Source organism: Medicago truncatula, chromosome 5 (assembly GCF_003473485.1).
Source record: "Medicago truncatula cultivar Jemalong A17 chromosome 5, MtrunA17r5.0-ANR, whole genome shotgun sequence".
Lineage (NCBI taxonomy): Eukaryota > Viridiplantae > Streptophyta > Magnoliopsida > Fabales > Fabaceae > Medicago > Medicago truncatula.
The window spans coordinates 3,596,304-3,621,835 of NC_053046.1; the positions used below are offsets into that span (position 1 = coordinate 3,596,304).

At 32.8% G+C, this 25,532-nt stretch overlaps 3 protein-coding genes across 12 annotated transcripts; 1 reads left to right on the plus strand and 2 right to left on the minus strand.

The window, feature by feature from the left end:
- Positions 1-4,190: 4,190 nt before the first annotated feature.
- Positions 4,191-6,366, minus strand: LOC11443119 (thylakoid lumenal protein TL20.3, chloroplastic). 2 transcript variants are annotated; one of them, XM_003611219.4, is made up of 7 exons: positions 6,174-6,366; positions 5,892-6,057; positions 5,775-5,804; positions 5,362-5,468; positions 5,231-5,265; positions 4,997-5,125; positions 4,191-4,816 (listed from the first exon to the last, which is right to left on the minus strand). In XM_003611219.4, the coding sequence occupies exons 1-7, from the start codon at positions 6,301-6,303 to the stop codon at positions 4,625-4,627; spliced, it is 789 nt and encodes a 262-aa protein (XP_003611267.1). In that variant the 5' UTR covers positions 6,304-6,366; the 3' UTR covers positions 4,191-4,624. The 2 variants fall into 2 exon arrangements, with proteins under 2 accessions (XP_003611267.1, XP_003611268.1); XM_003611220.4 differs by having other exon boundaries at positions 4,604-4,816; positions 5,892-6,082; positions 6,174-6,339.
- A 147-nt stretch (positions 6,367-6,513) lies between these two features.
- Positions 6,514-11,747, plus strand: LOC11443120 (pentatricopeptide repeat-containing protein At4g18975, chloroplastic). 8 transcript variants are annotated; one of them, XM_024784463.2, is made up of 7 exons: positions 6,514-6,662; positions 6,740-6,849; positions 6,936-7,127; positions 7,410-7,559; positions 9,831-10,043; positions 10,779-11,025; positions 11,229-11,747. In XM_024784463.2, exons 2-6 carry the CDS (start codon positions 6,820-6,822, stop codon positions 11,016-11,018), a joined length of 825 nt encoding a protein of 274 aa, XP_024640231.1. In that variant the 5' UTR covers positions 6,514-6,662; positions 6,740-6,819; the 3' UTR covers positions 11,019-11,025; positions 11,229-11,747. The 8 variants fall into 8 exon arrangements, with proteins under 8 accessions (XP_024640231.1, XP_039690163.1, XP_039690164.1 ...); XM_039834229.1 differs by having other exon boundaries at positions 11,305-11,747; XM_039834230.1 differs by having other exon boundaries at positions 11,343-11,747.
- A 196-nt stretch (positions 11,748-11,943) lies between these two features.
- Positions 11,944-15,273, minus strand: LOC11436827 (flavin-containing monooxygenase FMO GS-OX-like 4). Of its 2 annotated transcripts, none has more exons than XM_024785238.2 (6): positions 14,470-15,273; positions 13,762-13,832; positions 13,365-13,517; positions 13,164-13,246; positions 12,553-12,874; positions 11,944-12,297 (listed from the first exon to the last, which is right to left on the minus strand). In XM_024785238.2, exons 1-6 carry the CDS (start codon positions 15,089-15,091, stop codon positions 12,115-12,117), a joined length of 1,434 nt encoding a protein of 477 aa, XP_024641006.1. In that variant the 5' UTR covers positions 15,092-15,273; the 3' UTR covers positions 11,944-12,114. The 2 variants fall into 2 exon arrangements, with proteins under 2 accessions (XP_024641006.1, XP_003611271.3); XM_003611223.4 differs by having other exon boundaries at positions 14,488-15,251.
- Positions 15,274-25,532: the final 10,259 nt, after the last annotated feature.

Below are 25,532 nucleotides of genomic sequence, written 5' to 3' on the forward strand. Positions count from 1 at the left end.
TTGACAGTGAGGCTGGGATACTCATTTGTGTTTCGGTATCAGCAAGAAAGTTTGCTGCCTGCTGTTGTTTTTCAAGCATGTGTGCGGTGCGGCCTGGATTGAACTTGTGTTGGGCTGTTTTGTGTTGTTTTGGTTTCGGATGTGTTGCTGCTGCAAGCCTGCAAGTGGTTTCCTTTGGACAGAACTGCAGCGCGTGCAAATATGTTACTTTCACGCGTCCGTGAAAATTCTTGCGCAATACGTCCGTACAAAATAGCATTTTCCTAATTAAAATTACACTCATACCAACTCCCTAACCAAAAAAAATAATAGAAATGACATAAAGCACTTGCCAGACCAAAAAAATACAATAAAAAAAAAAAAAGATTGAAAATTACACTCACTTTGGTTTTGCAGTCACATTATCTTGGTCGAAGTTGGTTAGGGTTTATAGTTCGAAAATTGTAGGTTGTGAAGCAAGCAACAATGGAAGAAGAGAACTTGTTAAAGGAAGCAAATAAACTTCCATGGGAGGATCGTCTCTCCACAAGAATTGGAAGATACACAATGAGACCAATATCGAATTGTCGGGGTCTTTGCAACTCACCGATCCCAAGGACCATTGCATTCGTGATTTCTGTTAGTGTATTTTTTTTTGTTCTTTTTTTTTCATTTTGGTTAGGGTTTTTCGTGTTTCCTAATTCTATGTGACGATCGTTCACGGTCTTTTTGGTTGGTGGTTTTTTAGTTGATATAATTTTTATAAATCAAAAGAATAAGTTAATTTTGCAAAGATAAAAAATTATGGAAATTAACATGAAACTGGTCACGTGCATAAAAAACAAAATATAATTTTAAAATTTGAATTAATATTAAATAGTTAAATTAGTTGTAAAAAATGTTAAAATAAAATTAGAAATTAGAGAAAATTGTTTAAATATAATCAAAATTGATATGAGTATTTTTGAAAAAAAAAAAATTAATGGAACATAAATAATACAAATCAGTTGAACTTTTTGGATAGATAAAAAAAATAAAAATTTACAAAGAACTCTCTTCCAGAGAACTTCTAATTTCTTTTAGAAGAGTTGGATGATTGTTTATAACACCTGTGTACAGTTTACCAATGGTTTATGCTTGATTGTTTATAACACCAGTGTGTACAGTCCATCATCAATGGTTTATGCTTCAGAGCAGCTTTTATCACTTGATGCATGTTAAAGATAATTCCCTCTTGGAACGACAGTTCAATATTGTTTGTAAAAGTACTGCAATACTGACTTGTTGCAATACTTAAACCAGCCAAACAACTTCTTGTTGATGCATTTTAGAATGCCAGCCTATTCTCTTAGACTATTTGCTGTAACTCTTTATTTTGCTAGATTTTTTTATAAGACATTACAATGAAGTCGAATTTTATTTTATTGTTGAAATCAAATCTTCATCTATATTTTTTTGTAAGTAGTCATCAAAACATGCGATAAAGTCAAGAATTGGGCGAATATCCGAGCTTTGAGGGCTGTTTTGGTTCTCTTTGAAAATATGTCTAGGCTGAAGGTAAACTATCACAAGAGCAGTTTGTTTGGTATTAACATTGAGGACTCGTGGTTGTATTAGGTTGCTTTTATTTTATCGTGCAAAGTGGGTCGCATTCCTTTCATTTATCTTGGCCTCCCCATTGGAGATGATTCTAGACGTTTATCTTTTTGGGATCCGGTTATTATCGTATAAAATCTAGGCTGTCTGATTGGAAAAGCAGAAATTTGTCTTATGGGGGCCGTTTGATTCTCCTCAAATCCGTTTTGTCTTCAATGCATGTCTATGCCCTATCCTTTTTCAGAGCTCCCGTAGGTATAATCTCTTCCATCGAATCTATTCTTATTAAAAAAATTTGGGGTGGGGGTGAGGATAATAGGAAAATTGCTTGGGTTGACTGGAACTCTGTTTGTATGAGTAAGGAGGTTGGTAGTTTGGGGGTAAGGAGATTGAAAGAGTTTAACATTGCTCTTATTGCTAAATGGTGTTGGAGGTGTTTAATGGATAGAGACAGGTTGTGGTTTAGAGTTTTATTGTCCCGTTATGGTGAGGAGAGAGGGCGGATTAGAGAGGGTGATAGGATGGGGTCGGCGTGGTGGAAGGAAATTGTTAAAATTCGAGAGGGGATAGGTGTGGAAGGAGAAAGTTGGTTTGAAGCTAATATTATAAAGCGTCTCGGTAACGGCCTTAACACTTATTTTTGGTCCGATTGTTGGGTGGGGAATGAGTCGTTGATGGAGAGGTTTAGGAGACTATTTGACTTATCAGTTCACCAGGATTTGACGGTGGGTGCTATGCACGCCTTAGGTTGGGGAGAGAATGGGGAGGCTTGGAGGTGGAGATGTCGATTGTTTGCCTGGGAGGTAAATCCGCCCATGGTCACCATAATCATTGGGCATGTATGTCAACCTAGTTATCTAATTCATAATTTTCACAAAAAGAGACCAAGTGTGAGTGAAAGATCGGCATGCGTGCTGATCATGGATGGATCACAGGCTAGGGTATAACAAAAAAAGTAAAATCAAGAAAGAGTAATTTGCCGGAAATTCTAATACATTTTTTTTATGATACTTATTGTAGGAGGGATACATAAAATTAATTACTTTTAAATAAATAAGAATAAATATTTAATCAAGAGGAAGCACATCTACCCAAGAAACAAAAAGAAAAAAGAAAAAAAAACTCGCAAATATTATGTTATTGAGCACGTCATACCTACATCTACAATGTTGTATTATTCAATTTGCAATTTTTACAACGAGAGCCCTCTCAACTCCAATCTTCATATGTTTAATAAGAAAAATGTTATTGTCATGGATGCGATGAATCACATGCAAATTTGTCACGAACACAACATGAATAATAATTGGGATTTATTAAGACTATTGTGTTACTGACTGTTATAAAACACCATGTTAAGATAATAATAACATCGCTATGAGCTTCTGTAGTAATTTCTTATCCAGAAACAGAAATTAAAAAGAAAAGGATATATACTTTTTTTTCTTCTTCTAGATATGTAGGCCACACACAAATCGTAGTAGATACTCATAAGTTAACCAGAAATGGTGGTTAAGCCAAGTTTTCTCCAAAATGTTGACTTCAGAAATAATGTTTCTCCACCAAAAGGCTAGTGAGGCGGTTTTGATTCTGTTATTAAATTTCTCTGTATTTTGAACTCTGTTTTGGCTTTGAGTACACCTTATGCTCAGATTTATCTTACAAAAGAATTCAAATATTGCTTATCAACAACGATGATTTCTACTACGGTTAATCACTATTAGTAATAGCTTTTTGTTATACAAAAACATGCACAAAATGGATGGATCAGATGACTTTGAATTTGGATGGTAATGGACTACTAAAAAAAAATTAACAATCAACTAAAAGAGATCAATAGTGCTATTTGGTAAACTAGTTTATGTCACCATCATTGTTGGACTGAATCAAAAGATCAATATTCTTGCAATTAGTTCATAGCCACCATTATGCCATGAGATCCTTAATGTGTAGAGAAATTGTGATGTTTGAACTGTCTCAAACAACCTAACAAATTGGTGCCATGCACCCAACAAATCCTAGTTGCTCGAACCTCCATTCTCATAAAACGCTAACCGGGACTACGACGTTGCTTCTGCACCCGAGTCTCTCGCGCGAAGCCACTATTAACTTTGCACCACAAAATCTTTCTTGCAACACCGCAATTCTACCTCCACCAACCCGCATACCCATCTGAACGAAAATAAAAGACTAATATGTAAACCTGTAATGAGTTGAAGGTTTAAAAAAATAGGGTGAAGTGGCCAACGGTTGAAAGTGTATTCAAAGAAGTGTGTAAGGAGTGTGTTGCTATCATTTCTCTAATTATGTAAACCACGTTTAACACAATTTTCTATCTCTTCCTGATTGTCTATCACTTCAATATGGGAGATGTTAGGCAAGATTACTCATTTGTATAAATATAATGCACAAATCCACTGTCAACCTTGGTCCTTAAGTTATTGAGAAACATCAAAATGTGGGTTTTTTCCTCCTTACAGTAGCTATTTTCCAAAGAACAGTTGTTCAGTATTGACCCAAATGTAAAATTCTGCAGCAATTTATGAGTAGAGTGTATAACAGTCCACTTCATAGGGCAAGGTGGATAATCATATTATTCAAGCGTGGGGAAGATCTGTATGGAATATATTTATTTCTTTTTCGCAATATCATAAATAACATGTAAAAGTTATCTATTTCGCTATAGATTTACAATTGCCTAAAACGAAGATCCACACACAGATTCAAACAAGAAATTGATCTTCAAAGATCATGAAAGTTTTGTCATATATTTCAATGAGAAATCATGACCAAAACAAGGAGCGTGATTCTATATCCAGCAAATGAGGAAGTAGATCTTACATGGGAGAAAGATGACTTCACTAAATAGTTTCTGGCTCTAAACTGAGACCAAAATACCCAACACAAACAAATAGGGTAGTTCAAGAAAGTGCTTCATTTGTTCAATGCAATTATGCTCTTAGAAGTCCAAAGATCACAAATAGCCTCAATTTTTGTCCCTGATATATGTACAAGAATATGGTCTGATGGCAATCATTACTCCAGGTAACTATTTCGAGTCGCAAAGGCCTGATGCTTCATCACAGAAACCATCCCGGTCTAGTAGTTTCTGTGGTGGAGCACTCAACAATGGAGATGATGGGGTGCCATAAGCATTTCGTCGTTTGTTTCCGCAACCTAAACTCACTCTTGTGCTTACTCCTGTTACAGGATTTGTGCCACTAGCATACTTGCATAAAGCCTACATAATCAGTCAAATAATATATGTAATTCTCAGTCATAAGCTCAATAAATTCTACGCCAAGAAAGCATTTTGACCACATTGAAACACATTAATTCTACGCAATCTGACCATGACCCTATCATGTGGAAGCTCGAATACTAAGATTTGATTAGTGTTTGAAGCAATCAGTGGTCGTACCAGTTTTTGGGGAAGGTCCAACACGGCATCACTAAAATCAGCGCCTTCAATGATGGCGCCTCCAAGGTCACTCCGCGTGAGGACTGTTCTAGAAAGAATGGCATTCGTAAGATTGGCTTCATTAAGAACCTGTATACATAGTACATCCCAAACATGAAACCGGATATAAATAAAATCAGAGAAAAAAGCATACTTTTAGAATTAATCAGTTTTATTTGATGTACTAGTAGTTACCATGCGATCCATCAATGTATCACTCAAATCAGCACCTAAAAGATGTTGCGCAAAAAAAATCAATGAAATTATAATACATTGTAAAGGCGTCAGATACTTTTTAGAAATAGAAACCCACTATTAACTTATACCTGTAAAATTTGCTTTGAATGCAACAGCTTTCTCCATGTATGCACCATTGAAAGTAGAACCGCTAAAATCTGATTCTCTCATATCAGCAGATGTGAAATTGGCTCTTCTGTATAAGTAATTTAGATTAGCCATGAATATAGGTCCCTAAACTTCTATACATAATAACTATATTCAAAATAATTTGCTATGCTAAATTGCTGACATATATACATGTGGACAATATTACTAAGTTATTAATCAAACCTGAGACCTTAAGGAGGAGCACACTCCAAGGTCTCGATCCAACACCACCATGCTAACCCAACTGGGTTAAATTGGCTACTTTATTACTGTACTTATGTGTTTTTAATTGACAATACACTCATCTTCTAAGAAAAACTTAAAAAAACACAAGGCCTAATTTAAAGGTTACCTGAAATTTTCATTCACGTGCACTGTTTTCCTGCATTATAGTAACCCTAATGAATTAGTAATTATGATTCAACTAATAATATATTAACTATTAATATATTAAATGAAAGAAACGAACTTGAGGTCTGCTGATCCAAATTGGGCAGCTGATCCAATACCAAATTCACCCCTGACTTCAGCTTCAAATTTGTTAAGATCAGCAAGGGCAGACATGTCAGAGCTGAAAACAATAACAGCAGCTGCCAACGTGGCCGAAACAAGTTTCCCCCAGTTCTTGTTGGACTCTACATTAGCACATGGCAGCTCAACCTAAGTCATCATTGCATTATAACACTAATTTCTTTCTTTCTCCAATCAAAATTAAAACATTGAAAACTAATTAAAATATAGTACTACTAACCTTGAGGATGATCATTGTTTAAGCTCATTTTGCAAATAACTTGAGAGGACTTTGAAACCTTGGAACTTGAAGGGTAACAAGAAACATGGTGAGAATTGATTGAAAGTGGTGTGAATGAATTCAGTGCCATCGCGTATAAGGAAGGTATAAGCAATGAGGAAGGAAGGAAAAATTAACAAGGTTGTAGTGTAGTGCAGTGCAGGTAGTGATTGTGGTAAGTATTAACACACGTGTTCTAGTGTTATCCAATTTTTGGTAACGCCACATGTCAAAAGAGAAAGCATTTTTCTATGTAATTCTAAATGACAAAATTACCCTTTGTTGAGATTTAATTCACAATTTCGCCCTAAAACCCTTTCAAGTTTCAATCGTTCTCAAGAAAAACCAACCCTTCCTTTTACTTGTTCTCTCTCTTCTTCCAAAACTGTTGTTCTTCTCTCCACATTTCACAGCAAGATTGATCCTTTTCTAGCAAGTATTCGAAGTAAGGTTAGAAAATTGTTTTACTTGTTCTCTCTCATTTCAATTCATGAATTTGATTGTTTCTGTGTTTTTTTTTGTGACAGAATGCAACTATACAAGTAAACGCGGAAGTGTGGATGAACGAATAGAACACAAATAGATTGAAGCAAAACAATCAACAACCATGTGGAGATCACCTCGATTTTCGTATCTTGTAAATTGCTCTTTATTTCTCTACCATTAACGTGTTGAAGCTTTGTTTTCTCATGAAACTTGTGTTTTTTTCTTTCTGTTTTTCAGGTTACTAGATTGAGTCAAGGGAACATAAGTAATGTCAATCGATGTTACAGTCAAATATTGTCTCAACCGTCTTATTCGCAGACAAAATCTGAATCTGTTCCTTCTGAACAGAAAGCCAGTAGAGAAATTCCAAAGCATTATATTGGGGAAAATGTGTCTAGAAAAGATAGAACCAAATTTCTTCTCACCACAGTAAGTATAATAATGTGAGTTATGGGGAAACTCGGTATTTGGTCCAAGGATTGACTAATCCGATGACCAATCCCACAGCGGGGGTTCAGTTGAAGCCAGAGCAAAGTTCTGTATGGACTAGCCCAACACAGCCCGAGACCTAGTCAGTAACACACTCCTAGGTCTCAAGCCTTCACCATGCCAACCTCCGGGGATGAAGGGGTTTGAATATTATTTTGATAGTTTGAGTATGGTGATGGGGTTTCAATTTTTGTTGTTTTGATTAAAGCCCTAATGATGCAGCTTCGTGATATGGATGATACTGATAGTAAGGAGGCTATTTATGGTGCTCTTGATGCCTGGGTTGCTTGGGAGCAAAATTTTCCAATTGGTTCATTGAGAAATATATTGCTTTGTCTTGAGAAGGAACAACAATGGCATAGGATTGTTCAGGTATGTATCATCTCTGTGTGTGTGCTTCCTTTCTTTTTTCTTCTCATGCATTATACTTGTTAAAATAAAGCTTGTTAAAAAAAATTTGTTACGAAAGATTTATACAAGAGAAGAATGCATAAAAATGTGATGTTTGACCAATTAGGTTATGGCTGATCATACATGCTGAGAGTGGGTTGTTGTTAGTTGTAAGTGTTACATGCTGCCGTACAGGATTCTTGCATTTCTTGTGAAACTTCTCTCATAAGTCATAACAATAAGCACTTTCCATAGAATTATTGTGGGCCTCTAGACTTTTCATCATCAGTTTAGTAGATCAATTTGTCCTTCTAAAAGGATTAGTTATTGTTTTTGAAGCAAATAGAACTTAATACAATCACTTAAAGGCTCTAGAACTGTAAAAAATTACAAATATTTGATGAATATCTGTCATGATGGTAAATGCATGTTGACAAACAAATGAATTGCCATCAATCGATTTAACATTTGATAATGTTGACAAATTGAGTTGAGCACCATGAAAATAAAGTTTGAATGTGCAGAGAAAAATAAACCAAAAATTCGACAGTTTGATGGAAGAGGTTTATATTCAATAACCTTTCCTTTGGCTTGCGTAACTTCTCCATTTCCCTACTTAACTTTTGGTTGAATTGATTTGTTAATGGATGTAACAACTAACAACTGATAGGCATTGAGTCATGTGACTCACATTGAGTCATGTGAATCGTACAACCATTGTCAATGAGCCAAGTATTCAATTCATATGAATTGAGGGCTTGTGATTCAATAAATAAATGCTCAGCGCTCACATTTACCTGTTTTTTGGGTTGTTGTTGACTTGAGACTACTTTTCTTTATTCCGCAATAGTTAATCATTGTGGCCTAGGTTTTTTTTTTCTCTAAAAATCACAGTGAAATAGAGGTTTATCTTTGAAATAACAATCTGTCTCTGTCATTTGTTCGTTGGCAATAGGAGCAAGGGAAAAAATCACCCTTTCTTGAAGAACATTCATTTTCCCTAATCCCTCCATCATTATAGAAATATAGAGACTGGATTTTTCAGAATGCCTTCCCTTGTTTTTGCTTGAAAGGCACCTTCACTAACTTTATTATCTTTTCTTGAAACCCTTTGCTCTCATGCATGAAGCTTGCTGATTCTGTATTGTGAGACTTTGCAAACTTTTGAGGAAGTGAAACCATGATCTTTGCTAAAACCTTTTTATCTGTAAATGCCTCACCAAGATGCCACATTTGATTTACCGCTTCCATTTACCTGCCAGAATTATCTTTGACAGATTCTTTGTCCATCATCTTCATCAATTCAATTTCTCTCTGCAATGTGAGGATCCTAACAGATCTAACCCTGTTACTGCCCTCATATTCATCTTGGACAGTGTCCAATACCTGTTTAGCTGTTTCCAAGTCCATGGTTTTGATGAAAATATGATCTGTCAGTCATGAATGAAAACAAGTGATGGCTTTGTCTTTCTTCGATTTCTTCTCCTCATTAGCTTTTATTTTAGAAACGTTAGGATTCTCTCTCAATGGCAATGAATCAGCTTCAGTGATCACAACATTCCATAAAGCTTGAGACACCATAGTTGCCTACAAGAAATATCTCAACCTCACTGTGTTTAACCCTCAAATAATTAAGAACTTTTCCTCACATCCCGAAAGAAAATGGCTCTTTGATACCATGTTGACAGTTTGAGTTGAGCCCTGTGAAAATAATGTTTGAATGTTTGAGAAAAGTAAATGAAAGATGAACAATTTGAAGGAAGAAAGTTACAATAAAAGAAAATGCCTATAAATTGGCTTACAGGACCGAACGTTAACCCCATAAAAAAATCTAAAACAACATCTGTGTTTTTGGTTAACAAGAATGACTTACGTACAATATAAAGAATTGCACATCTGCAATAGGAACAGAGACTATCTAGATTTTATCTCCAACTTATTCAAAAATAAAATTTCGAATAAGGCATAATCTCATAAATCTAAGAGATAAATACCTTTCTTTTTATATACTTTTATCGATTGGTTAGTTAGATGATAGAGTTTATCAATTTTGTATTACTCATCCTAATGATTAGATACTTTTTTGCATGTATTGTGAGTTTTTATTGCGTAATGATGTTTGCGACTAATTTACTAGTAATTATTTTTGTGAACAAAGGCAGACCCAGAAAGAAATTTCAGTTGACCTTTTTTTATCAACACTGTGGTTGACCTTAGTATTATTTATTTTGATGCTTTAATATCTTCTCCAAGGTAATTAAATGGATGCTGAGCAAGGGGCAGGGGACTACGATGGGAACATATGGTCAATTGATTCGAGCGTTAGATATGGATCATAGAGTTGGAGAAGCACACAAATTCTGGGAAATGAAAATTGGCACTGATTTGCATTCTGTTCCTTGGCAGTTGTGCCATCTCATGATATCAGTATATTATCGGAACAATATGCTTGAAGATCTTGTTAGGGTAAGCTTTCCCAAATAGTGGAATATAGAAATTTTGGGTTTCAATTGATTCCCATTCTAATAGTGTTGTTAATCGATGTGGCTGATTGCTGACCTCATTTAGTAGAATCAAGCCTGGTTATTATGTTGTTGCATGCTATTGTTAGTTTCTTTTGATTCTACTATACTAAATCAATTGGTTGATGGGACAAATCTCTTTCAGTAGAAACAAAATAATATAGATGCTCTTCATTTGTTGAAAAGATTGATTTTAAAAATATGTCTCGAAATGAAGTTGATGAAGGCTTTAGTTAATACAAAAAATACTGCAGTGTCCCTTCAAACATAGTTACTGGTATTTTCACTATAATGCGCTTTTATCCTACTTCAAATTAGCAAAATTTTGACTAAAATGAAATTGTGGCAGTCGAGAAGCAGATTAGCTACCACATAATCAATGGATACTGGTCATAACTATGTTGAATATGATCAATGTCAGTGGATAACAAAATAATAGTTTAGCACTGATGAATTTTTGGTATTAATGGTATGTAAAAGAACAAGATTAAATACTTTACTCGGTCATTTCGAATTTCTATTGAGGCAACAAATCAAATAATTTTCTTATCTCAGTTGATCATGTTATTGTACTTCTATAGGTAGTATTTTGCTAGCCTCTCTTACTCTTTGTTGATGGCTATATACGGTTATAGTTCAATTAACTCAGTTAACCTTTATTTCATGTCTTGATTAAAAGCTTTTCAAGGGACTGGAAGCTTTTGATCGTAAACCTCGGGATAAATTGATCATTCAAAAAGTGGCAAATGCATATGAGATGTTAGGCTTGATTGAAGAGAAAGAGAGAGTAATGGAAAAATATAGTCATCTCTTCACAATCAAAGAGGAAAGACCGACCAAGAAAGGTGGAAGGAAGTCAAGTGCTAAAAAGAAGAAAGGGGGGCCCAATGAATCTAGAAAGGACTCTGCGGACAAGTAACGGTAAGGTAGTATCATATACTTATTACTTGATAACACGGATGAAATTGTTTGGTCAGTTGATTTTTAATCTTGTACTGATACAGTTACAAAATATTTCAAGAAAAATTTCAGGCTGAGCTGCAAGACAAAATTAAGTTCCGTTCTAGAAAAAAATGCATATCTGTTTCTGGACATAGAACTGATTCCAATTTTTTTTTGTTTTCACCAGTTGAATTTTATGAAGATGGAACCTGAGGCTGTTTATTTTTTTACTATTCTTAAATCAAGCTTTCCGTGGCTTGCAGCAGGATGTAGCATTTAATTGTTATATTGCTTTTAACAGCATCAACCAAATTTGAGAAGAGGTTCGAAGTTCAAACCGTTCGTTTTGTTTTTTCCCCAAGCTTCAAGTTTAAGCAAAACACCATGCACCTGGGACACATGTACTGAACTGCTGATCAAGTCTTCAATGTGTGGATATGAGTCTAATGAGTTGTATGGACGCTAGAATGTTATTCGTTACATGGCAGAACAAGAATTTCATGAACTGATATTACAGATTAAGTGTACTGATACTTTGATATTGTAGATTGTATTTTATGATGGTGTGATAGACCAAAGTTTCTCTGTGCTCTGGCTATGCATGTAAATTAACAATTCAACGTTCCAAAACCAATCTCGACGCTAAATCTTGCTAGTACGGTTTATAGTTATGGATAACTAAAGTCTTGTGACTAATATTACTACATTAGTTATTGTGTATGAACATTCACTCGCTTAATTTTCATTGCAAATAAACAATTTCATACCCTAGTTATTACTTATGTTTATCTTCTTTTAAAAATAAATCTTTTTGTGAAGGCAGTAGGCACTAATCCATAACGTAACTATTATTTTGAAGAAACACATAAAAATAAAAAGTAAATTAATTAAATAAAAAGAGATCACATCATTATCACATGTTCATTAATGAATTATTGAAAGTATTCCAAACATATATAATTTACATTCTTATTTGCACTTTAAAGCTGATTTTTGATCGTTAAGAATAACACTGAACTAGGCGTATAACGCATGAATGACTTGTACTTGGTAAATCTCAAAACAATACAACATTATATCTGATACTTAGCAAATTCATGCTCAGCTAGTTGAACAATGTCATCATCGTCCCACTCATCACGATAAGTCTCAGGTCGCAAGAGCCTGTTCTTCGATGTAGCCATATACATTTGCCTTCTCCATTCTTCCATAGCAGGAACACCACACTGATCTGCAAGCCAGTTATTGTAGTCCCACTGCAATAATACACATTCCTTAACATATCAGGTTTCCATTAAAGGATAGTTAACTATTTACATCTTTCTGCAGTGTTTCATGCTTGATGCACTTTGAAACGGAACATGGTAAAAAAACCAGAATATTTTAGCTCTATATAATTGCATTTTGTGGACAAATGTTACCTAAGTCTGAACAATTTAGAATTATATACACTATAATACAAGAAGAAACAACCTAATAAAAATTGGATATAACAAAAAATATAAAGGCACCTGAACATCGGCCGTGCCCGTGCCCATATTATGAGTGTGCCTCTTAGGAATGCCAGATTCTTCAAGTGACAAGTAAAAAGCTTCAATATCTTTAGTCATCTCCTCTTCTGAAGGAAGGGCAATGCGATTAGACAAAACTCCAGCTATCCACTTACTCTGCAATTCAAACAAAGGGAAGGGAGCAACCTTCCAAGGTAACCCAACAAAGGAAAGCCATGGAGCTAACGCCGGTGGAAAAACATGCTTGTAGAGTGGTCCAACACGATTGTCATCTACAGTCACCACGCTGTTGGTTTCAAGGAAAGGAAAATCATACTTGTACCTAGAAAAGGAACAAATGGACATCAACATTGGTTCACTTTTTTCTTGTAGTTAATATGCAAGACTTTATGTCTCAATTGCAGGTTACTTATGCCTAAATATATTTGAGTCCTCAACATGGTTTTAAATTGCAGTTGTGCCTGTCGTTGCTATAACTTTGCAATTTTGACATTGTCGATAAATGCGGTTCCTCCAAAACATTTGTATTGCAGCCGCATTTACGATTTAAAACTTAAGTCCACAATATGAACTGGTTTAAAAGAAAAACTAATAGGGAATGCTAAGAATACCCTGTGCAATGTACAATGAAGTCAGCGATAACTGCATTTCCATCTTTAAAAACCACTGCACCATCTTCATGAACACTGTCAATCTGCATTGTTCAAGATCAAGAAGATCGACCAAACAATCTAAGCAACAGTTATCCAAAAGTTTATGGATACTAATGTCATGATGGCCATCTAATTCTCACCATAAATAACAAGTTTTACCATAGAATGAAGCCACATGTTATCATGGCCAGGTAACTTTCCAAGCTTATCTTCTTCAACAGACCTAGCTGCAATATGAACTTCTTTAGCAACGGTTGCCACGTCTCGAGAAATATCAACCGCACTGGCAGCACCACCAATTAGAACTACAACCTACCCAGCACAAAAAATGGATAAAAGCCATGAAGACGAAATATGATTGTCATTTCTTAAAATAAGCATAGCAACTTCAATGTTATATGTTAAAAAAATTATGAACCTGAAACTACAAACCAACACAGAACCAAATCAGCTATAAATGATTTGAATTTGTTGACATTCGAGTACTATTGTTTTATTTTAACTAAAAAAGAATACTAATGGAACTAGTATCAATATAACTAAGCATATTACTTACTTGATCTTGAAAGGGCTCGGGTGTTCTGTAATTATGGCTATGCATTTGCTTCCCTGGCCATGCATTAATGCCTGAAAAGAAAGGGTGATCCGAAGTTTGTTTATAATTTGAGTCTATCAAATCTAACCTTTTTTTAGAAAATTATTTCAGCTAAGAGAGAGTATACATTAATATTATATTTTGTGAAGTATCTTTTTGTTTGAATAACTAGATAATGAAGAATTTTATCTTGAATAAATAAAAAGAATACAACTCATATGTTGTTCTATACAAGGTTGTTTGTATTGCTTACTTACAGTATATAGTTTGTCACGGTTAAATTTTTTGATAGTAAAGATTAAATGGTTCTATTTTTATTTTTTTTGGTGAATTGATTAAATGGTTCGGTCACAATCTAGATCCTAATTATAGGCAGATAAAACTATTTCTCTTTCAGTTGTTGAAATAATCAAATTTTTTTGTAAGATAATTTCTCCATCATAAAAATAACAGCCACTTTCATTTATTATACGAAATTAGTTTAAAAACTAACAAGGCCACGTCATTCCAATTGAAAAAAATAAAAACATAGATAGCTTCATGTTAAAAAGGAGAAAATGAAATTGAGAAAGCAAACAGAATATACGAGGAAAATATTTCTCGAAATTCAAAACTTTATGAATGTGCTAGAGTGGACCATATAAATATAAATAAGAAAAAGACACACACAAGAGAAGTGAAAATAACCAGGAATATTGGGAAGTCTTGGTTGAAAATAATGTCCATTGCAAACAACAACAGCATCATAAATCTCATCCACACATTCTCTCTCCACTGATCTAGATCTCACCGTCCATTTTCCACCTTCACCCACCCCAGCAAACACCACCTCTGTCTTCAACCTCACCAAATCACTAATCTCAAAATCCGCAGCAAAATCCTTCAAATACATCAATACCTCTCCATGACTCGGGAACCTTCTAGAATCTCTCCCCTTCTCTTCTTTCCTCCTAAAAGGGTAATCTCGGAAACCCATACTCTCCCGAGGCAAATTGGTTCGGAGTGAATTGTATAGGCTCGAGTGGATAAGCTTCCGGTTCGGGTCCAAACCGAGTGGGTCGGATTCTACCTCTGAAGTGTAGACCCATGAACCGCCCAATTCTTCTCCTCGCTCGAAGACTACTACTTGATGTCCTTCTCGTCGGAGCTCGCGTGCTGCTACTAAGCCTCCGGCGCCGGCTCCGATGACTGCCACGTGGCGGGGTGTGAGAAGTGGTGTTGCGGTGGACATGATGAATTTCATTGGCTTGGAATCGAATTGAATGCTTACAGTATGAACATGTTCATTCATGTGAAAGGGAATTATAAAATTATTTAAATGAGGAAGAGGAATAAGTAGATCCACAAATTATACAAACGTATGTTTCCATTTCCAAAATATAAAAATTAACCTTATCATTTACATTTAAAAATTTGTAAAATTTGTAGGGATATATTGCATATTATATGCAGAGGCGAGGTTCAACTACGTTTAAAAATGTGTGGGTTCTATTGTCGAAAAAAAAAATGTGGGTTCTAGTCACTAAATTCACTAATTGTTGGCTACAAAATGCAATACCAGACTCTTATGTAATCTAGAGGAATATCTCTATTAGCATGTAGGATAGGTGGCATTTAAAATGGACCAATGTAAAACTTGCCCATGATGGACCATTTATGATTATTGGTTAGATTTTAGTGGTTTATTAAATCTCATCATACACCTTCCACACCATATGAATTCTCTTTCTTCTTCCCTCTCTCCCTCCTTGCTCCACACCACCACCACCAACCCACTCTCACAATGGCTTCCAATGTAAACGCAAATTAAAGTTTCAAGATTTAATGGATGTTGTTTCAAACACTTATAATATATCATCCATTTAAAAAAAAAACTTAAAATAATTCATTAAATTCAATTGTGAGTTGTTTGCTCATACTAAGGTAAGAGATAAGGTTTGAATTCTTCAATTTTACTTAAAGGGTTATAAGGAAGGTAAGTCAGCGATTTGAGCTTTTCCATTTCTTCAGGTAATGGTCTTTGGGTAAATCATAGGGGTAAAATTTCAAGCTTCCATAGCTCTCCAGTTTCCTTAAGGAATGTAACCGGTAACTTGTTTATCTCAAAGGAAAGTGCAGTGAGATTCTTCAAGCTTCCAATTGCAGTCGGAAGTTCGTGGGAATACGTGTTGTTCGAGATAGAGATCAAAGAGAGTTCCGGTAAAGAGAGTTAACAAAAGAGAACCTGAGCGAAAGTTGTTGCAAATGTTTTCGTAAGAGTGGGTTGGTGGTGGTGGTGCGAGCAAGGAGGACTATAGGAAGAAGGAAGAAGCAGAAGTCATATGGTGTGGAAGGGGTATAATAAGATTTGATAGATTTGCATAATCTAACCAATAATCATAAGTGGTCCATCATGGACAAGTTTTACATTGATCCATGTTAAACTCCACCTGTAGGATAAGTGTAACATCATTTGCAATTCACTTGTTATACAAAACCAAAATTTTCTCACCACCGCCTATCCTCCATCTTCTTTTAGTTTTGAGAATAAATTTAGAATTACATAGCTTCGTCATACAAAGCTAGACTTAAGTCCAAAAGTCGACTCAAAGAAATTGCATCTAGGATAATATCTTGTCTTGTAAAGTCTAACTACCAACGAATCATGATTTGTCATAAGTCTCCACTCTCCAGCCATGTTTGCCTAACATAGACGGATTAAGAGTAGATAGATTTTTTTAACTCATATCTCCATCATTCTTGTACATAGACAGTTTATCCCAAGATTAATACCTCTACTTTGACCTCTCAAATTACCCCATCAAAAGAAATTCATCATTCTTTTAATTTCATCACAAAAAGATAGAGGGAGAGTGAAAAACTCATAAAGTAGGTAAGGATAGATTGAAGGTGAAGTTTAGCATGGGAAAGGCTAATTTTTCCCACCATGGGAAAGTTAGTTTTTAACCATTAGATCAAACCAAGAACACATCCTTACCATACTCCCTCATCACTAGATTTTGTAATTTTATTATTTTAAAACCATTTTTTAAAAACAAAAAATATATTTCGAAATTAAAATAAACATATAAAAATAAAAAATTAATTTAAAAATATGGAAATTAATTTTCCAAAATTTTAAAAAATATAAATAAACTTTTTGAAATAAACTTGTTTTCAAAAAATTTAATTATGATTTTCGAAGATTTAATTAAGTTTTTTGAAAAAAACTTGCTCAAAAAAAAAAAAAATTGGAAAATTAATTTCCAAAATTAAGTTTATTTTTTATTTTTAAATGTTTATTTTAATTTCGAAATATATTTTTTGTTTTTAAAAAATGGTTTTAAAATAATAAAATTACAAAATCTAGTGATGAGGGAGTATAGTAAGGATGTGTTCTTGGTTTGATCTAATGGTTAAAAACTAATTTTCCCATGGTGGGAAAAATTAGTCTTTCCCATGCTAAACTTCACAACTGATTTTTAAGAGATTTTTACTATTCCATGAATTTATCTTCTTTGACAAAGTTGAAGAAAGATTTTTTGCTCTTGCCTGTCATAAAAAGGAGCCCTAAATATTTGTCTATACCTAGAGCAGCCTGCATTTATAGTTAAAACATTTCTACTACCAAAAATCTTTGATATTTGGAGGTTTACTGTCTGACTAAAAGCAGCACTCTCGTAGATAAAATGGTTTTTGATGTTGATTACACACATTCATAATGTCATAGAATCTCTTGAATTGATTTTTTTTTACACTTCATTGATTAGAGATGAAAAGAAAATCACCACACAAATAAAGATAGATGAGAAGAAGAAGGACTATCAAAATACAAAATTCTTTCAATAAATAAAAAAATTACAAAGTTCTTGAAACATGATTCTCGTGTCATAATTCCAAATGTTCTTCATCATTGATTGGACTTAGTTATAACCATGAAATTCTATTTAAAAAAACTCTTGAAAGCTAAAATTATAGGTATATTATCTATGTCTATGACCAGGAACATGTTCTTTTAATTATTCTAATACTTTTATTTTTATATTTTTTTTTTCAAAAGATTCACTTATATTCAAATTTTTATAAAAATATATTTTTAATAGAATTAATCAAAACGAATTAAAAAGAAATATATCACAATAATACTAATTACTAAATAAAAATAATAATTTTGATACCCTAAAAAACTGGTGCCCTAGACTACTGTCCCTACCGCCCACCTATAGGGTCACCCTTGTCCGCATATCTCAATATTCCTACAAATTAAGTTGTGTCCACGGAGACATATCTTAAATTTCTAAATAGACGAAAGATTGGATCTCGGACCCATGCTTATAAAATATTTATTATTTAAGGGAGAAGATCATTATAAATTTATTTCATATATATCTTCTTTGAAATGATTGATTTTTGCTATTACGTAGACTGAAAGTCTAATATCATGGAAAAAATATAGGCTAAACTACAGTTTTGGCCCCCTAAGTTTACTAATGTTGCGATTTTGGCCCCTTATTAAAAAAAATGATAATTTTGATCCCCTATGATTTAGCCCCTTTGCAATGGTGATCTTTTAGTCAATTTTGACCTAGTCAACTTCTAAGTGGCATGCCACATGTGTAATTACTAAATTAAAAAAATAAAAATGCCAAATATTTAATAATGAAATAAAATAATTAAAAAATAATAATTTATTTTTAAAAAAAAAACCCAATTATTTTTTTTAAACTCATCCTCTTCATATCTTCATCTTCACCATCATCATTCTACATATATTCATCATAAAAAAAATCCAGAATTAAAAAAAAATTGAAAAAGGAAGAGGCATGTGATGATGATGAGTTCCAAAAAAACCCAGGAAATCATCTCCAACATAATAACACAGATAAACATAAATCCCAAACAAAATTCATAACAATAAATCTTAAACATAACAATAAATCACCGAAACAACAACTCAGATTTGTGGTTCCACACAAGCTTCATTCATCCAACTGTGCGGAATATGTTTAGAAATCATATCCGTGTTTTGGTTGCAGCTGTTCGGAATTGGTGTGGTGTACAAACAGCCCAACTGTGCGGCAGTTTTTAGCTTTCAGTTGATTGGGTTTGTTTACTGGTTTTCTGCGGCTTTTAGTCAGTTATGCTGCTGTAGTTTTTTGTTGGTGTTTTTCCTGCTACCTTGCGCAGGATTAGGGAGTTTTTATTCTTTTTGTTGATGCTCCCTGTAATGCTTCTTCGCTGGGAAAAGAAGAGGAATGAGGAGATTGATGAATTTTTCTTTTTTTGAAAGAATCAAATTTTTGTTCTTGAAGAAATATCACGTGACATTCCATTCCCATTTTTTTTTTAATTCAGTAGTTAATACACATGGCTTTTCAGTTTCTGTTTTTTGTTTTTTTTTTTTGTGAAAATGTATGAAGAATGATGATGATGATGAAGATATGAAGAAGAGGATGAGTGTTTATAAAAAATTTGGGCTTTTTTTAATGAATATTATTATTTAATCATTTTATTTCCTTATTAAATATTTGACATTTTTATTTTCTTAAATATGAAAATGGTCCCTGCAAATATCTGACATTTTGGATTTAGTCCCTGTAAAAATATTTTTTTGGTTTTAGTCCCTGCAAATATAGAATATTTGGTTTTGGTCCTTGGTATTTTGTTTTAATTCTTGTAAAATCATTTCATATTGAAATTGGTCCCTATAATATTCTTTTTAGTCCTCATTTTGAGGGACTAAAATCAAATATTCTACGTATTACAAGGATCAAATCCAATATGAATCAATTTTACAAGGACTAAAACAAAATACCAAGGACCAAAACCAAATTTCCTATATTTGCAGGGACTAAAACCAAAAAAATATTTTTACAGGGACTAAAACCAAAATGTCAGATATTTGCAAGGACTATTTTCACATTTAAGCCATTTTTTAATTTAGTAATTACACACGTGGCATGCCACTTAAGCGTTGACTAGGTCAAAATTGGCTAAAATGTCACTATTGCAGAGAGGCTAAATCATAGGGGACCAAAATTGTCATTTTTTTTAATAGGGGGCCAAAATCGCAACATTGGTAAATTTAGGGGACCAAAACTGTAGTTTAGCCAAAAATATAATGTAGATTGTAAGACTAATTAATTATAACATTGACAAAACAAAACGACCATATAAAACATAAATCTTGCACAATCTCAATCTGACTATCTTTATCTCCATTTAGTTTAGATAATTTTCTTAAAAACATTGACTCAATTTATCTAAGAATAATAGTACTTGATTAAAAGAGCAAATAATATAAAATAAAAGGGAAAAAGGAAACAAAACAAAATAACAAAAATATGTGAAGACAAAATTAAAACTAAGCTAAACAAATTTGAGTGCACCTCTAAATTGAGAGTTGTAATGCTCTACCTTTAGAGAAAGTTTCATGTGATTCCTCAGTTTAAATCATTGTTATTTACGTGTAACCACAACAAACTCCTAACAACGGCAGTATCATGAGATGAAATAGAGTCATTATCTAAATTAATTAATTTGTTTCCCACCTTCCAAATTCTGGGCGGGTATTTTCACATCATGAATAACATTGTATTTGAATTTATGACATTTACATGAGCTTTAACCACTCAGTGTTGCTTATAATCAATATCTAATTCAATTTAATTCATCTAAACAAATCAAGAATTTCATAATTGAAACCGAGCAAGGGGTTCATAATTCATAATAGCATTGAACAAAGAATGCATATATATTCTCCTCGTTGCACCAATATGCCATCACAAAGAGTTTGCACAAGATCAACATCAATAAGAACAAGGAAAAGTGTCCCACGAATTTGGAATTGCTTGCTTCATCCAATGATAAAGGAGTTCCTATTCCAAAACTATTTGTAAAAAGGTAATGGTTATATTTGTAAAAGGTAATAGTTATTTTGGTATCAGAACGTGGAATGAGTAGTGATAATAGTTACTTAATGTATTGAAATTTTAAAATAGTGTTTGATTGTGTATTTTGTTAATCAAAATGGTCTCTCACGTTAAAATATTTCGTAAATATTGTCATATTATGTCTTTCAACATATTTATTTATTGTCATATCAATCTACTTACTTTTTTTTTTTTGAAATCTCGGTATCAGATCCAAGAATCGACTAATCCGAGGGGATCAATCTACTTACGTATTATCATATCCGTCCATATATAAAAAGGAGAATGATAACCGTGCTCTCAGGACATTGATTAAGCAACCAAAATAAAAAACTTTTTATAAAAAGTAATGTAATTATTACTTAATTAAAATTCAAAACTTATATTTTCAAGACAAATATTTTATTTATAGTTTTCTTAACCATTGCCCTGAGAGCACCGGTTATCAAACCCTTATAAAAATAGGTAGAGAATTGTTGTTGACACATTTCATAAAGTTGAGCCACACAAGTAAAATATGTTTTTGCCCCCTCGGCAGTTAACTGCCGAATAATTATAATAACCAGCTGCAGTTAACTGCCAAGGAAAACCTCGATAGTTAACAGCCGAGGATCTTCTGCTACAAATCTGACAGAAGTTCTTTCATGCATTATTCATCTCATCTTCAAAAAAAAAAATTCCAAATCTCTCTAAAAAAACCCAACCAAATTTATTCAACAAAATCACAAGTAAGTAATTATAATGCTATTAACTTACATTTTAGTTATTATAAATATTTTTATTTTTTAGTTTTTGAGTAGATTTATTTTATTTTTGTTTTTGAGTAGATTTACATAGTATAATTCATTTTTAGAGTAAATGTTAGTTGCTTAATTTAGTTAAAATGTTTGTATGATGTTTATGTTATAGTTTAAAATTTTAGGGTTATATTTTAATTTGGTGTTTTATATTTATTTTTTTATTTTAGTTTTTAATTAGATTTACATGTTATAAATCATTTTTAGATTAGATGTTAGTTGATTAATTTAGTTAAAATGTTTGCATGATGATTATGTTATAGTTTAAAATTTTAGGGTTATATTTTAATTTGGTGTTTTATATTTTTTATTTTATTTTAGTAAGAGTTATATGATTTATTTTAAGAGTAAATGTAAGTTGAATAATTTTGTAATATTTTACGTTATAACAAAAAAAAAATGTTAAACATAAGTTGAATGATTTATGTTATAGTATATGATTAATTTTTTTATTTTAGTAAGAGTATATGATTTATAATTTAGGGTTATTTTTATGATTTTTAGAGTCTAAGTATAATTTGCACATCAAGTGTTTGATGAAATGTTTGAATGAGTTTTTCATTGATTGTTTTTAATTTCTTATTGTGTAGATTTGAAACAATGGTCGGGTGGATCGACGTTCATGCACAATTCAACGGCGGAGAACCTCAGAGGTTCAAGGTTTGGTGCCTTGGTGTAACGTTAAGAGGTCTCAAAGATGAACTGACTGAATTCAATCAAGGAGTCAACCCCAGAGACACAAGGAGGGTAGAACATATTCGGTATAAACGTCCAACGCTCGACGAGGGGAGAGTATCATTCACTTGGGTGGAATTAACGAACGACGAAAACGTGACGAGCATGTTTTAAGAGCACAACATGTTCCAGTGTTTCGATATGCGGGTGACGTTGCTGAGATCAACTGAAGATATCATCAAAAGTTTGATTCCGTCAGAAGATCGTCATTAGTTAGAGTAAGGTGCATTCCAACTACAACAATTGTCTTACCTCTGAAATGGGGTAATTCAAACTTGCCAAATGGCCATGACTCAAACATTTCGCCCAGCGTTCATGTTTTTCCTTTGAAAAGATTAAATTCTTGCTATGCTGGTTTAGATGAAGGTATTAAGTGTCAAGGAATGAACCTCATTTCGTTGGCACTTGAATACCATCATCTAAAGCAAGCCTAATAAAAATTTATTCTTTTCAAAGGAAAAACATGAATGCGGGGCAAAATGCTTGAGTCATATTGTTTGGCAAATTTGAATTTACCCCATTCAAAGGTAAGACAATTGTTGCAGTTGGAATGCACATTCCAACTGCAACAATTGTCTTACTCTAGATGGGACAATTCAAACTTGTTAATCGGCAGGACTCTAGCATTCGATCGATAAGCCTCTTGAACAATGATATTCAAGTGCCAATGAATGCACCTTATTCTTTTGACATTTGAATATCATCATTCAAGATGCTGATCGAATACTGGAGTCCTGCTATTTAACAATTTTGAATTTGCCCCATTCAAGGGTAAGATAATTGTTGTAGTTGGAAGGTACATTCCAGAATGTAATGTAATACAATGTAATGTGATAATATATATAGTTAAATATGCATAATACATTTTGTTTTGAATGGAACAATAATTATCTTATTTATTCACTTTTCAAATTTATTTATTCATTACGCAATTTTAATTAGTTGAATTCACATTAGATTTAATTAGTTTTTATTAGAATACACAATTATTCAAAACGCGACTTTAATCAAAATTATTCCAAATGCGATTTTATTCTAAGTACCATAATGTCAAACAAAATGTGCGCGACACGAAAATAAAACATAAAAATCCAAAACAATTAGGCATTAAAAGCCATTACATTCATTCTTCCTCGTCACACAAGTCAATCGGATTGTCCGCTACAGTCCCTGGGCACCTTGTTTTGGTTGAGGACCAAAATAGCATGTCCTCCCGCTCCTCCTCAACCTGGACTGATTGTACACCGCCACCTTCGAACCCTTCTTTTTTTCGGAACCATCACAAACAATTTCGTGCCATGTCGTAGGCGATTTTTCTTTGTTCTTCTCATCACCCTGAACATTACCCTGATTCTGATTCTGAGACATATCTACATTAAAAAAAATGGCGATCAAAACTTAACTAAACAACAATGCCATAAAATCGTAAAATCAAAAACTAAACCTAAACCTAAACTATCATCAAAACCTACACCTAAACCTAAACAATTGTAACAATTCTACAACGATTCATCAAAACCTAAACCTAACAATTCAATAAAAGTTCTCTAACAATTCTAACCTAAACTATCCTAACATATAATAAAATCATAAAATCAATAAAACTTATATATCGAACCTATATAATCGAAATTTAACAAAAAAAAAAAAAAAAATTCGACCACAAAACAACATGCAATATGATTCAAAGAACTTACTTGTTTTTGTGATTGAAATTGGCTTGGAATGGCAGAAAATCGCACCTAAGAGAATGAAAACCGCAACAATGGAGTTTTGGAAACTCCTATGTCTGTTCTGTTCTTATAATCAATTTTCGGCAGTTAACTACCGAGGTTTTCCTCGGAAGTTAACTGCAGCCAGTTATTGAATTCTTCGGCAGTTAACTGTCGAGGGAGCAAAAACGTATTTTACTTATGTGCCTCAGCCTTATGCAATGTGTCAACAACAATTCTCAAATAGGTAAGGTGAACATTGATAGATTCTTTTAGGCTTACTTGCCATTACACCTCGAGTCCCTGGTTTTGCGATATATTGGACACATGTTTTAACGGTTGTAAAATATTGAAATAAAAAGTTCTCCTTTCTTAATTTAAATAATAAAATAAAATCATCAAATAGGGGGGGGGGGGGTATTAGATTGAAATTTTAAAAGACTGTTTTGATAGAAATTTTTTTGAAGATTTTAAAAGACTTTGTTGGATTGTATTGATTTTGTGGAATTTTAAAAGATTTTTTTTGAAAGACTTTTTACAATCAAGATTTTAATGGATTCATGATATAGATTTTAATGGATTTTTAAGATTTTAAAAGGGTCAATAAATTTAAAGATACAATACAATATAATACTATTAGATGTATAATCTCAAAAACAAAAGTACAGTTATAAATCAACCGAAAAAAAATATTGAATCAATGAGTGTATAGACTATTAGATAATATTTCTTCAAAAAAAAAGACTATTAGATAATGTACTACTAGCAGGTTGATTGATCTTAAAAAATTCTAGACATATGATATCAAAATAAATAGACCTAAAAATAAGTTATGTTAGTTTATTGATTATAATAATTTGATTTAAAAATGCATGTTACAGGTAGAAAAATTATTATAATATCAATGAACGTAAAATTTTGATTTTTATAATAATTTGATATATAGGTAGATGGTAAATTAACCATAAGATTATACAATACGTTCTTTTTTTTAATGAACTTTTATGAACGTAAAAGTTATGTTAAGAAAAGTGCAAGTTAGAGGCATGATGATTTCGAGAATAAGTTTGTCAAACAAAATATATAACCTGCCATTGCTACAGTAGAACAAAAAAGAATTTGGAAGAAACGTAAAAAAAAATAAAAAAAATAAAAAAAAATAAAAATTGGAAGAGTATTACAAAATCTCAAGAGTTTGTGTGAGATTGTTGGATGAGTGTATTTTAACTAAAAGTCTCACACAATCCATTACGCAAATGAATCCATTAAAATCTGTCTAATTTTCAATACCACGAGACATTTTATAAGTTCTTAAAAATCTTAATTGAATACCAACGGATTTTGATGTCTTGAATAAAAAGTCTTAATTGTCTTGATTGAATACCACAAGATTTATTTAGATTTCATAAAAGTTTTGATTCAATACCTCAAGATTTTCTTTTCATAAGAAAGTCTATTAAAATCATTTGAAATCTCAATTCAATACACCCCTTAAGAATCTGTTGTCAAAAGGAAAAATAATATGTCTTTGATGAAATTCACGTGTATTTCACTGTTTTAGAAATGGGTTCTTCAAA

Coding starts and splice junctions, on each gene's coding strand:
- LOC11443119 (XM_003611219.4), bottom strand. CDS start 6,303: ATGGCACTGAATTCATTCACACCACTTTCAATCAATTCTCACCATGTT. Junction 5,469..5,774: donor CACGTGAATGAAAATTTCAG/GTAACCTTTAAA, acceptor TTACTTATACAG/AAGAGCCAATTTCACATCTG. Junction 4,817..4,996: donor TGGACCTTCCCCAAAAACTG/GTACGACCACTG, acceptor CTGATTATGTAG/GCTTTATGCAAGTATGCTAG.
- LOC11443120 (XM_024784463.2), top strand. CDS start 6,820: ATGTGGAGATCACCTCGATTTTCGTATCTT. Junction 6,850..6,935: donor CACCTCGATTTTCGTATCTT/GTAAATTGCTCT, acceptor TCTGTTTTTCAG/GTTACTAGATTGAGTCAAGG. Junction 7,128..7,409: donor CCAAATTTCTTCTCACCACA/GTAAGTATAATA, acceptor CTAATGATGCAG/CTTCGTGATATGGATGATAC.
- LOC11436827 (XM_024785238.2), bottom strand. CDS start 15,091: ATGAATGAACATGTTCATACTGTAAGCATTCAATTCGATTCCAAGCCA. Junction 12,875..13,163: donor TTCATTGTACATTGCACAGG/GTATTCTTAGCA, acceptor TTCCTTTTCTAG/GTACAAGTATGATTTTCCTT. Junction 12,298..12,552: donor CGGGCACGGCCGATGTTCAG/GTGCCTTTATAT, acceptor GTATTATTGCAG/TGGGACTACAATAACTGGCT.